This window comes from Herpailurus yagouaroundi, unplaced genomic scaffold (assembly GCF_014898765.1).
Source record: "Herpailurus yagouaroundi ecotype Mexico unplaced genomic scaffold, PumYag 162, whole genome shotgun sequence".
Classification (NCBI taxonomy): Eukaryota; Metazoa; Chordata; class Mammalia; order Carnivora; family Felidae; genus Herpailurus; species Herpailurus yagouaroundi.
Window position 1 is genome coordinate 55,372,745 of NW_024412403.1, and position 14,123 is coordinate 55,386,867.

The 14,123-nt window shown below is 37.1% G+C and overlaps 1 protein-coding gene across 6 annotated transcripts in view; it reads left to right on the forward strand.

Moving 5' to 3' along the window:
• BBX (BBX high mobility group box domain containing) overlaps positions 1 to 14,123 on the forward strand; it is a 285,252-nt gene that overhangs the window by 190,491 nt on the left and 80,638 nt on the right. For all 6 annotated transcript variants that reach the window (XM_040484409.1, XM_040484412.1, XM_040484408.1 and 3 more), the window contains one exon: positions 10,032 to 10,227. In XM_040484409.1, the coding sequence (XP_040340343.1) occupies positions 10,032 to 10,227 (196 nt within the window). The remainder of the gene's footprint in view (positions 1 to 10,031; positions 10,228 to 14,123) is intronic.

The window sequence follows — 14,123 nt, forward strand, 5'->3', positions numbered from 1 at the left end:
AATTTTAAATGTGTTCTCTAAAGGAAGAAGACATATTCTATCAGTATGGTTTTTGTGTGAATGTGAATACTTAAAAAGGGATATATTTTTAAAACAGAAGTGATTAGTAAGTAATACAGCTTTGGAGAGTTTATTTTTTTTATCTGTTAAAACTTTCTCCGACGCTTTTCTTGCTCCTGATTATCTTCTATTTTAGTGCATCTGGTGAGAGGAAACACCCATTGTGGGATTTGTTTTCAGTTTCTTGAATTACTGCCCGGTACTAGTTTGCGTTGTTGAAAAAAAAAAAAACGGGCGGGGGGAAGGGTTGAATGAGGGTTTCATGTTCTCTGATGAATCTCATTAGAGCAATAACTGGTTATAAGTAATTTTAAAAAATACTATCTTAAGGCTATAACCTGGGTTGTTTTCTTCAATTCAGCAGTGTGCATGATGGTACAGTGTTGTGGATGCTCCCAAGCTCTAACTGTGTGACTGACTGCTTGTTAGGGACACAGAAACAGCCTTCCTTTTCCTTTTCACATCTTTATGTCCATACTCTTACAAATACAGAACTACAAGTCTGCATTTTTGCCCAAAGAATTGCTGGAACCTTCCACTTGTCACTTAAACTAATGATCATAATTAATTAATTTACATTCATTTTAGAAGATTGCATACTAGACCTTCAGGAAGAGCAGAGTCAGTGCAAAGAAGAGGAGAGGATTTGGAAAGTTAAAAATAGTTTTGAGGAAAAAAAATAGTTTTGAGTGACTTTGTAATACCCCCTCCCTTCTTTTTTGTAGGATCAGGGGCATGAGGCAAAATGCATGCATTTATTGATTAATTGGTTCATTCCAAGCTTGATGTTTTACGTAAGCACAAGCCTGTTAAGTCAGAAATGATTTTCCCCATTCTTCAGAGCAGGGATCTAAGGCTCTTGGGAGTTAATATCTTCATCAGTCATGCACTGTGGAGCTGGGATACTCTTGACTGTTTGACTCCCATACTCTTCATATACCTTGCTCACTTAGATGCCTATGAGATAAGAGGTTTGAGTAATTATGGCAAAAAAAGGTAACAATAGAGTGCATGGGCTCAATTGGTTAAGCATCTGACTCGGTTTCATCTTAGGTCATGGTCTTGTGGTTTGTGTGTTCGAGCCCTGCTGATAGCACAGAGCCTGCTTGGAATTCTCTCTCTCTCTCTTTTTCTGTCTGCCCCTTCTCCATTCGTGCTATCTCTGTCTCTCTCAAAATAAATAAATAAACTTAAAACAATGGGAGTAATAAAATGTCACAGTTGTAATGGGAAAAGTCTGCTTGTGCTGGGGGCAGTAGGGATATTTCAGAAAAGGCCTTATGGAATTGATGGAATCTGTCGTAGGATTTAGTATAGGATTCAGAGAGAAAGGCAGGGATAAAAGCAGATGTGGGATAGTAAGAACAGTTTCAGGAACAAGAAAGGTTGTTTTACCCCTGAGCTTAGAATATGTGTAACTAACAGGAAATGATGGTGTAAAGACATAAAACATGAGACCAGGCTGACAAGTTTGAAGGTTCAGTTGTATGTCAATAAAACAGTGATGGAATTAAATGCAATAAAATGCAACGTGAAGGTAAACTCTAATAGCCTTTTGTAAATGTTGGTATCCGTTGCCATCGGTACTCTAGCAAAGATTCTTGTCACTATAAAACTCCATGGAGTTTTTACCAATTAGTTCTTGCTTCATATTTAAGATAAGACTAACCTACTTATTCCCTTGCTTGGCTTTATTAGAAATTGATTCTTCTCCAAAGAAGGTAGACTCTCATTTTCTCATACATTATAATTGTGGAGAGAATTTTTGTTTACTATCACATATCATGTACTGCACAGTGTCTGAATTCTTAGAAGCATGCTGTGGCACCTTGCATACTACTAAACTAGAGTGGAACCTCATTTTTCCAGCATCCTTGAAAAACTGGTGTTACACATAAGTGATTTCCAGGGGGATGAAACTTTGCTGTTCCCTTAAACACTTTATCTTATATATTTATCCTGGGAACTTTATTTAAAATTTTGTTTATATGTGTCCTTACTTAAAGCATTCAGAATGCCTTTTGAATCTTTTTGAAAATTCAACACATTTATCCCAAACAACAATTACTTTATAATTTGTAATTTGGTGAGACCTATGTGAACAGTTAAGTTACAGTCACATTTTTCTCCATCTGTTAAATGATTCTTTTTTTTTTAAGTTTATTTATTTATATTGGGAGAGAGAGAGAGAGAGAGTGAGCGTGTGGCGAGAGGGAGAGAGAGAATCCCAAGTGGGCTCCTCGCTGTCAGCATGGAGCTCACCTTAGGGCTCAATCTCAGGAACTGTGAGATCATGACCTGAGCTGAGATCAAGAGTCCAGACACTTAACTGACTAAGCCTCCCCGGTGCCCATGTGTATTAAATAATTCTTAACTCTTCTTTTGAATTTCCTCTTTGCTTTTCCATGAGAAAGCTTTTGGGTCCACCCTCAGCGGCCAATTGACATTTCTCTCCTCTGCCAGTCACTTTTGGCTATGTCTAATGAAATGACTTATTTTATAGGGGATTTTCTGAGTAATTAGGGTCCCCACTACTTTTGGGGTATGTGGGTAATTAAACCAAAGACATGGGACTCCATGCTTCACAATAGGCCTTGTTTCTGAGACCTTTGCCATTCCTATGTTCCAGATATCAGGACTTTCTCACTGCATTAGAAAAAAATATTTGAATGTTTATTTTTGAGATGATAATAATCAACTTTTGAATATTGCTTTATTCTTCCCAGAGTTCTTTTATAAATATTTAACTTAGAATAACCCAGAAGGTAGGTGTTTTTTGGGGGGGAGGGGGGGGGAGGTTGTTTGCAAAAGCTAAAGATGACACTGAGATCCAGAACACTTATGTGATTTATCCAAGGATGCAAGTTAGTAGTAATAGAGCTTGAGCTCTCATACTTGGCTTTCTCCCTTCTCAGACCTTTCTGAGTTTCCAGCTCTGTAAAAGGTCAATAAAGATGCCTGCCCTCATAGGGTTGAGTAAAATGCAAATAAAGCATGTACATACAAGCATTCTGTTGTAGAGCTTAAAATGCTATAAATGGTAGTTTTTTGTTTTAAGTTTATTTATTTCGAGAGAGAGAGAGAAAATGCACAACTGAGGGAGGAGCAGAGAGAGAGAGAGAGAGAGAGAGAGAGAGAGAGAGAGAGAGAATCCCAAGCAGGCTCCACACTGTCAGCATAGAGCCCAATGTGGGGGTTCACCCACAAACTGTGAGATTGTGACCTGAGCCAAAACCAAGAGTCAGATGCTTAACCCACCGAGCCATCCAGGCACCTCTAAAATGGTAGTATAGTTTTTATTCCTGATAAGAAAACTTAAGTTTGTCTGTATTTGATACTTCTTTACAAAGTAATTATTTACTATTTTTATCAGGGCATGTTAACACAATGAAAGCCTACTAAAACACAAAGCTAAAACACAAGAACCAACAAAACTAATTATATCATTTGCTCAACTTGCAGATACTATTCAGTGTGATTGATAGCCTCTAACCAGATAGATAAGTTAAGATAGTTAAGTGAGCTAACTACTTGATTTTGGAAATATCAGTCCTTTTAGTTAGTAAACACTAACAGTTAAATATTCAAATAGAATAAAATTATAAAAACTTTATAAGGAACCCATGACTAGTGACAAAAAATAGATCCCACAGCAAGTGATATACTGAGAATTTAAACTGAGTCTCTTAGAACTCATTTTGGTATTGGTTTCAGATATTAATTTTTAGATTGATGGAGGGACCTCATACTCCAATATCCTGTAAGATGTTACTATAGTAACTCTTGATTACTTTGAAATTGATGATCATTCAAGGGATGTAGATAAAAATTAATTTTTGTACTGTTTGAAAAATTACAAATTCATGCTGCAAATTGTTTTGTAAAGAGAAAATCTAGGGGCACCTGGGTGGCTCAGTAAGTTAAGCGTCCGACTTCAGCTCAGGTCACGATCTCGCGGTCCGTGAGTTCGAGCCCCGCGTCGGGCTCTGGGCAGATGGCTCAGAGCCTGGAGCCTGCTTCCGATTCTGTGTCTCCCTCTCTCTCTGCCCCTCCCCCGTTCATGCTCTGTCTCTCTCTGTCTCAAAAATAAATAAAACGTTAAAAAAATATTTAAAAAAAAGAGAAAATCTAAATTAGTATGCCTTAGTGAGCACATATTTTAGAAGAAAACTCACATTTTACAATTCAAATTAGTTAATGTATGAATTGAGTAATACATTTTCAGAAATCAAATAATGTTTTCTTTACCCAGATCCCTATCTACTTTTTAAAAATTAGCAAAATTACATTTTATGTAATTCATTTATTTTAAAAGTTTATGTATTTATTTCCAGAGGTGGGGAGGAACATAAGCAGGAGAAGGGCAGAGACTGAGAGGGAGAGAGAGAGAATGCCAAGCAGGCCTGACGCAGGGCCCAATCTCACGAACCAGGAGATCATGACCTGAGCGAAGGTCAAGAGTCAGACACTTAACCTACTGAGCCACCCAGCTGTCCCTAAAAAAATTATATTTTAAAAGAAATTCTGAAATTTGTGCTAATTAAATGTACGTTTCCCCTGATTTACCTACATTGGAGTAAAGTAGTCCTTTTAAAATTTTATATATGAAAATGAACTAATCTTGCCATGATAATCTTTACAGCCAATTTAGGTAACCATATCCACAGCCAACTCAGTTTTTCCTTTATAACTTTCCTATAGTAGAACCAAACAATTCCCTGGTCACTTATTCAAGTCACTTTTTGACGTATATAATTTTTATTGGAGTGGCTTTATCATGAAAGTCTTACAGGTTAATGTATGACTTAAAATATTTTTATTCTGTCAAAACCATAAACTTAATTCAGTGTTCTGTCACATAATATAGTCTAGTTTTCTCCCTATTAAAAATACCTAGTAAAAATAATTCAGGTCACATAGTGCTGTTGAGTTTTATTATCTAAGTGAACAATTTTGTAATTTTTTTTTTTAACGTTTATTTATTTTTGAGACAGAGAGAGACAGAGCATGAATGGGGGAGGGTCAGAGAGAGGGAGACACAGAATCTGAAACAGGCTGCAGGCTCTGAGCTGTCAGCACAGAGCCCGACGCAGGGCTTGAACTCACGGACCGCGAGATCATGACCTGAGCCGAAGTCGGCCGCTTAACCGACTGAGCCACCCAGGCGCCCCTAAGTGAACAGTTTTAGAGTTAGAACTCCTGGAACTAAGACCGTACAGATTGGTGCCACTTCTCAAGTATCTCCCTTCCCTCTTCCACCCTTGTGTAATGTGATTTCTGCTGCCTCCTTGAAGAGATACAACTGTTTCAAAATTTATTATGCTGGGGGTCACTTAGACCCCTGCAGTGTTATAAAATAAAAAAATATGTTCTATCTCTTTTTTAAAAAATCAGATAATTTTTATCTCCACGGTTCTGGTAGGTTTGTTTTTGTTTGTTTGTTGTTTTTGTTTGTTTGTTTGTTTTTTGTTTTGTTTTGTTTTTTTTATCATAGTGGTATTTCTCATATTTGCACCAGAATCAGCTGTCTTTGTTATTTGTTTGTTTATTTGGGGGGGGGGGTAGAGGAGCAGAGAGAGAGAGAGGGAGAGAGAGAGAGAGAGAGAGAGAGAGAGAGAGAGAGAATCCCAAGTAGGTTCCGCACTGTCAGCCCTGAGCCTCAAGTGGGGCTCAATCCCATGAACTGTGAGATCATGACCTGAGCCGAAATCAAGAGTCAGACCCTCAAACCACTGAGCCACCCAGGTGCCTCTCAGCTGTCTTTATTTGTATAGACATTTACAGGATTCTTTATTCCTGGACCTCACCAAGGTTGCCATTCTCTTTTCACTGTGCTGAAGAAAATCTAGATGGCAATAATAGCTAGAAATATTACTGGATTTTAGATGGCACCTCCCCCAACCACCATTAAAAACAAATAATTGGAGAACAGTTAGTACAGTTTTCATTAACAACATTAAGGTGCTTTTTAGGGTCAAATTTCCTTTCTTATAAATGATCCAGAAAAATACTTAATGTTGTGACCCAATTTTTAAAATATTAACATAGAGTATTGTTTTTTGGTATATGAAAATGTCATTGTCATATATGAAGTTGGCAAAATACCATGACAAAGGGTATGTATTTAATACCACTCTGAATAACAGTGATTTGTTATTACTGCTAATACAGTGTTGTGGTGGTTGGGGTCAAAGAGAAGAGAGCCCGCATTTGCTGAGGATCATGTATATATAAATAATAAACTGTGTCTGTAAAGTAGATGCACTTAGGTTATCTAATCAATTGGAAATTTAAAGAAAAAAATTGGAAGCCATGATGTGAATTTTTATTTTAATGGGAAATTTTTGAAAATCGGTATTTTAGCAAGAGGTTAGTTATCTGCGAGATTAGACCAATAGCCTGTGTGAATAATGTTCTTGGATGAAAACAGGTCTCCCTCCCATGCCCAGCATGAAGAACCCTGTCCCAAAGATCCAGATGGATGGGGCGTATCTCTTTGACCCTTTAAATCCTGTAATGATGGATTTTTGTCACAGAGTTGACCAGAATGCGAAGTTTCACTCAGCTGTTTGCTTCATACTGTATACAGTCTTCCTTCATTTTGCCATTACTCAACCTTCTCTGTAATCCCTTTCTTGATAACCTCACCACAACAAATGATTAAGCCTTTCTGTTGTTTCTTATAGTTGAATCAGAGCAAGTGATTAATGAGGTGCCCAGTTCCAAGGACAGAGAGACATCCTCATACCCCAAGGCTCTTTCTGCCTCTGCCTTTATTTGGTGTTCAAGTGTGTCTTTACATGAATTTATGACATCTCCATGTAAGCTTTAAATTCCTAAAGACAAGGAATGTGTGTTTTTTTCTCTGTCCCCCACATTCTTAATGCTTTTGCTCAGTATATTTCTGATTGAGCTAATGAATGTTGTCTTGTTACTGCTCATTTACATCAAGTATCTGCAAGCTTAATATGGTGTTACCAGAGTATTGACCCTCCTAGTAAATTCTCAGTTACCATTTTCCATAAAACCCCACATGCTCCATGCCTTTCTCTTGCCTTCTGTTCTTCAACCCATAGGCCACTTCCCCTTTTACAGATCCTTTGAAGAATCATTTTTCATGCTTGAACCAGGGGAATGCTTACAAACCACATGTAAAAAGAAATAGTATGTTTGTGTGACTAATTGTGGATTGTAAACAGTTTGAAGGCAGAGACTTTAATTCATGCTTTTAACCAGTGTCTGTCATCTAGTCCAGCATTTTTCACAACTGGGAATTTTTTTCTTTAAAAACTACATTTTTTTCCCCTCATGGCAAATGTGTTAATTTGTTTGAAAGTCTTTTGTCATTTTATAGAGTGGTGACCTTTGTCCAGATGACTGTTCATCTGACAAACCCAGCCCATGTGCCTTTTACTTGGACACAGTAATGATGCATGTGTCTGCTACTTCCATTTGCACCTCACCCTACCATTTGTCACTTTCCACCTTCAGATGGGAGGCAAGGCTATTTGTCTGCCTCAGCCTAAAATGTGAATCCCCCATGCAGGTGAGTGCAGTAGAGTAGGGTGTCTCTCAGATCACATTTGATTCCTCCAAATCTATTCTGCTGTTGGTGGTAAATTCTAGTTTCGTTCGCCTTGCATCCTATTTTAATTATTTTTGTAAGAAACGTGGAACTGTATTTTTCCATTATTTTGTGTCTGCCTTCCTTCTGCATGTCCCCGTGTATCAATGTGCAAATGTACAGCTTTTAAGTTTAAAAAAAGAAAGTTTATTCAGAAAACTTGACTTAAGGTAATTTGGGGATAATTCTAAACCATTGATTATTAACATACGAACACTTACATTGTATTACCTACAGTACAGTTTTTGTTCATATGATTTAAAGTGAAAAGATAGAAAAAGGTTATTTGGATTATATACGCTTTCTTATACAAAGGATAAAAGAACCGTTTTTCCTGTTGGGTTAAATAAAAAGCTGTTGGGAGTGCATACTAAATTAGTTTACTTTACACATGGTGTGACCATTTCAAAAGGCAAGCTTATGGGATTGTAGCAGTTGTATTGATTTAGTAAAGTTTCCAGCAGTTAGTCACATATAATTGAATACATGTAAAATACATTTTTATTAGTTGATATGACTTTTAGCACTATATAATGAATAGCAGTGAATGTATTTCATTTAGTTCTATGGTCACAGAAGGGGAAAGAAGCATCAGAGTTGGGAGAGTTATAGGAGGCAGTCACAGAAAAGTAAAGGGGAAGGGAGGAAGGGAGAATATTGTCAGTGAAGGTTGAAACCTCCAAGACATAGAGTCTGATGGATTAACTGCAACACCACACATCGCAGCTCTTAGCCTGCTCACACTTGCAGTCGAAATCCTACTATGTTGATACTTCACACATATTTCATTTTTTACCAAATGACGTTTTATGGCATTGCTCTTTACAGCAAGACTGTCGGCACCTTTTTTTCCAACAGCATTTGCTCACTTCATGTCTCTGCCACCCTTTGGTAATTCTTGCAATATTTCAAACTTCTTCATTATTATGTTTGTTGTGGTGATCTGTGATCAGTGATTGATTACAGCTTGCTGAAAGCTCAGATGATGGTTAGCATTTCTTAGCAACAAAGTACTTTTAATTAAGATATTTCATTGTTGAGGAGCCTGGGTAGCTCTGTCGGTTGAGCTTCTGACTCCTGATTTCAGCTCAGGTCATGATCCCAGCGTCGTGGGATCAAGTCCCACATTGGGCTCCATGCTGAGCATTGAGCCTCCATAACACACACTCACTCTCTCGCTCTCTGTCTCTGTCTCTCTGTCTCTCTCCCTCTGCCCCTCTCCCCTGCTTGCTCTTTCTCTATCTATTAAAAGAAAGGGGGGGGGGCACCTGGGCAGCTCAGTTGGTTAAGCGTCCAGCTTGGACTCAGGTCATGATCTCACAGTTTGTGAATTCAAGCCCACCTCAGGCTCTCTCCTGTCAGCTCAGAGCCCACTTCAGATCCTCTGTCTCCCTCTCTCTCTGCCCCTCCCCTGCTCTCTCTCTCTCTCAAAAAGAATAAACGTGAAAAAATATATATTCTTTTTTAAAATAATGCTACTGTACACCTAGTAGACTGTAGTATAGTGTAAACATAACCTTTATACACATTGGGAAACCAAAAAATCCATTTGACTGGCTCTATTGGGACACTCCCTTTATTGTGGTAGTCTGGAAGCAAACCCACAGTATCTTTGAGGTACGCTTGTGCTCTTTCCTCTACATGGCCCAGCGTCTTCAAATAACTAAAAAGTTATACATCAGTTTTCCCTACCTTGTTCCCCTTCTCCCACTCTTGATCTCAGCTTGTTTATCCCCAAACTGGTCACTTTGCTCTGTTAAGTGTGCCTGTATTTACCTTACCCGTATGTCAAAGCACAGATTTAATTTTTGCCATACTTACCAAATTAAGCAGTGAACAGAATCTGGTTTCTGGCTCTGGTATTGACTAACAGTTTGTAATGTGTACCTGATACCCACTTTGAAGTTGGTGCCATGCTGTACACCCTTGTTTACAATGACCCTACATATTGGTGATATTGTTCTCAATTTATGGAAACTTAAGGGTGAGACCCAGAGAGGTATGTTCTGCTTCTTTGGTCACATAGTGCTAGGGTTTGAACTCTGATGTTTCAGTCTTTACCTTACAAATAACTCCCTCTTAATCATGGTAAGACATCTTTTTGGATGCTTAAAAAAAAATGTGGGTCGAAAGAAACAAATGTGCTGCCTCTGTACCCTTCTTCCACAAATGAACTTTCTAGTAGTTAAATGCATGCTGAGATTGCCATTCAATAAGTAAAACCACAGAAGTTATTGAAAGTAATTTTTCCTTCATTTTGTAATGGGGGAGGGAGGATGAGATATGAAGTCTGTTAAAACTTTCAATCTATATATTAATTAAAATCTTATCTGTTCTTTATTTATAGTATAAAGATGCATTTATGAAAGCGAATCCTGGCTATAAATGGTGTCCTACCACAAACAAGCCTGTGAAATCCCCAACACCCACTGTTAATCCACGAAAGAAACTGTGGGCCTTCCCATCTGAGTCTTCAAGAGATTTGCCAAGCCCCAAGAAAGCAAAGACCGAAGAAATGCCTCAGCTAAACTTTGGAATGGCTGGTGAGTTTAGACATTATTTCTATCTTCTACCTGTTCTTTTTTTTTTTTTTTCCTTTCTTTCTTTTTTAGGGAGAGAGCTCAAGCAAGGGAGAAGGGCAGAGGGAGAGAGAGACAGAATCCCAGCAGTCTCTGTGCTGTCAGCACAGAGCCCACCATAGGGCCCAATCCTACAAACTGTGGGATCGTGACCTCAGCTGTAATCAAGAGTCAGACACCCAACTTACAGAGCCACCCAGGTGCTCCTCTACCTGTTTTTTGTTTTTGTTTTTTTTTAAGGACAAGGCAATACATTTAGGTAGTACTTTTAATAAATAATCTATAGAGAGAAAGAGAGTGAAGGAAGTAAAATTTATAACCAGTGTGCAGCATTGCAAATATAGCATATCTGAAAGCTTTGGAACATGATATACAGAGAATGTGTATGTATAACTAAAGGAATTGTGAACCAAGTAGTAGAGTCATACATATATGTGAATTTCTGGCATTGACATTATGGAAAGCAGACCGCAAGGTGGAGATTAAGAGCTCAGGGCATTTTATAATGTAACAAAGTAGCTTAAACATACATACACACTATTAGCTATCCTAGTAAGTATCTTAGTTATCATGGGTTCTTATAAAGCCATAATTAATGTTGATCATTTGAGGATCTGAAACCTCAAGGGCAAGAATATGAACAGTTCCATCACAAGTCTGAGATGAATCTGACAGCTGTTTCTTAGAGGGAATTCCCATTCTACCCGCCATCCCCCTTCTGCCCCCACTCCTGTATGACCCAGGCAAATGAAAACTTCCAGATGGCCCCATTTGTTATGGGGCCTTTAATACTCTTTGGGTAGTAAGGAATGCTAGAGCATTTATTACCATGAAATAAAGTACTTACATTCATTCTGCACATGGCTCTGTCTTCCCTGGCTGTTGCAGTGCAGTAATCAAGAGAGAAATTTTCCAGGATGAAGTTGGGAGATTGAGCAGGGTGGAAACTATGAAGTTGATATAGAGCTATATGGTTCCTATTTCATTATTCATTATAAACAAATTTTCTTCAAAATGAGAGCATGAACCATTTACAGTATGGGGAACCTGGGAAAGCAGGATGAACAATATTGGGATTAACACCTTTTTAATCCAGTTTTTTAATCCAGTTTTATTGAGCAATAATTGACCTACATTAATGTATAAGTTTAAGACCTACAGACTGATGGTTTGATTTACATATATTGTGAAATGATTACAATAGGTTCAGCTAACATCTATCTCCTCCTATAGATAGAATAAAAAAAGAAAAGGGAAAAGAGGGAAAAAATTTCTCCTTGTGATTAGAACTCTTAGAATTAACTCTCTTAACAACTTTCCTGTATGTCATATAGCAGTGTCAGCTGTACGTATAATGTTGTACATTATATCCATAGTACTTTCTTATCTTGTAATTGGAAACCTGTGACCACCTTTCCTCCAATTCTTCCTTCCTCCACGCTGTTTCTCTGCCAATCACAAGTCTGATTTCTTTCTGTGATTTTTTTTAAGATTCCACATATAACTAGGATCATATAGCATTTATCTTTCTTTGACTTATGTCACTTAGCATAATGCCTTCAGTGTGCATCCATTTCTTCACAAATGGTAGGATTCCCTCATTTTTTATGGCAGAATAATATATCATTGTGTATATATGTGTATATTAAATCGCATCTTCTTTATTCATTCATCCATCAGTGGACACGTAGGTTGTTTCTATGTAAACATGGAACATTTTCTACAATAGAACCATGTGTTGCCACAGAACAAGTCTTAGCGAATTCAAGAAAATTAAAACCATACCAAATGTCTTCTGACCACAATGGCATGAAACTAGAAATCAAAAGCAAGAGGAAAGCTGGAAAATTGAAAAACTCATGAAAATTAAACAACAGTCTATAGAACAATCGATGGATCAAAGAAGAAATTAAAGGAGAAATAAAAAAGTTTCTTGAGATGAACGAAAAATGGAGACCTAACACTGCAGAATTTGCAGTTCTAAGTGAGAAGTTTATAGCAACAAATGCCCACATTAAGAGGCAAGAAAGATCCCCAGAACAACCTAACTCTGTGCCTTAAGAAACTAGAGAAAGAAAAACAGAGCTCAGGCTAGTGGAAAAAGGGAAATAAGACAGATTTGATCATAAATAAATGAAATAGAGAACAGAAAAACAAGAGAAAAAGTTAATGAGACTAAGAGTTCATTCTTTGAAAAAATAAACCTATAGCCAGACTAACCACAGAAAAAATATAAAGGACTCAAATTTAAAAAATTATAAATGAAAAAGACATTGCAGCTGATACCACAGAAATACAAAGGATCAGTAGAGGCTACTATGAACAACTATATGCCAACAAACTGGACAACCTAGGAGAAATGGAGAAATGTTTAGAAACCTACAACGTACCAGCACTGAATTAGGAAAAAATAGAAAATCTTAATAAACCAATTATGAGTAAGGAGATTGAGTTAGTAATAAAAAATTTCCCAATGAAGGAAAGCCCAGGATCAGATGGCTTACCTGGTAAATTTTACCAAACATTTAAAGAATTAACACTAGTTCTTCTCAAACTCTCCCAAAAATATCAAAGAGGAGGGACAATTCCCAAACTCATTTTATGATAGCCAGCATTATTCTGATACCAAAATCAGAAAGGGACACTACTAGGAAAGAAAACTACAAACCAATATTCCTGACAAATAATAGATTCAAAAATTCTCAAAATACTAGCAAACTGAATCCAGCAGCACATTAAAAAGATCATTCACTATGATCAAGTGGGACTTATCCTGGGGATGCAGGGATAGTTCAACACCTATGTGACCATCTCAATAAATACAGAAAAAGCACTTGACGAAATCCAACATCCATTCATGATAAACACTCTTAACAAATTAGTCACAGAAGAAAGGTATCTTAACATGATAAAGGCCATGTAGAGAAAGCCCACAGGTGCCTCATAATAGTGAAAGGCTGGAAGCTTTTCCTTTAAGGTCAGGAATAAGACAACTGTGTCTACTCATCACTCTTATTCATCATCACAGTAGAAGTGCTAGCTAGAGCAATAGGCAAGAAGAAGAAATAAAGAAAAAAAAAGTTTTGAAAAAAAGTAAAATTTTCTGTTTGCAGATGACATGACTTAATATTTGGAAAATCCTAAAGACTTAACCAAGAAACTATTGGATCTAATCAACGAATTCAGTAAAGTTGCAGGATATGAGGTTAACATATAAAGATAAGTAGTGTTTCTATACACTAACAACAGATATTCTGAAAAAGGACTAAATCGATCCTATTTACAATAGCATTAAAACAATAAAATAGTAATAAATTTAAATAGGTAAAAGATCTTCAAAAACTACAAGAAACTGATGAAAGAAATTGAAGAAGACACAAATAAATGGAAAGGTTTTCTGTGTTTATGGATTGAAAGAATTAATATTGTTAAAACAATACAGCCAAAAGCCATCTATAAAGAAATCCCTACCAAGATTCCAATGGCAGTTTTTACAGAAATAGAAAGGACACCCCTACAATTTATATGGAGCCACAAAAGACGCTGAATAGCCGAAGAAATCCTGAGAAATGAGAACAAAGGAGGAGGCCTCATACTTTCTGATTTCAAGCTATAAACCCATAGTCATTAAGACATAAAAACAGACGTATAGACCAATGGAAGAGAATCAGGATCCCATAAGTAAACCCAAACTTACACAGTCAACCAATATCTGACAAGGGAACCAAGAATACTAAATGGAAAAAAGATCGTCTTTTCAATAAATGGTGCTGGAGTAATTGGATATTCACATGTAAAAATAAATGAAACTGGACCCATATCTTAAACCATAAAAAATTAACTTGAAATGGATTAAAGAC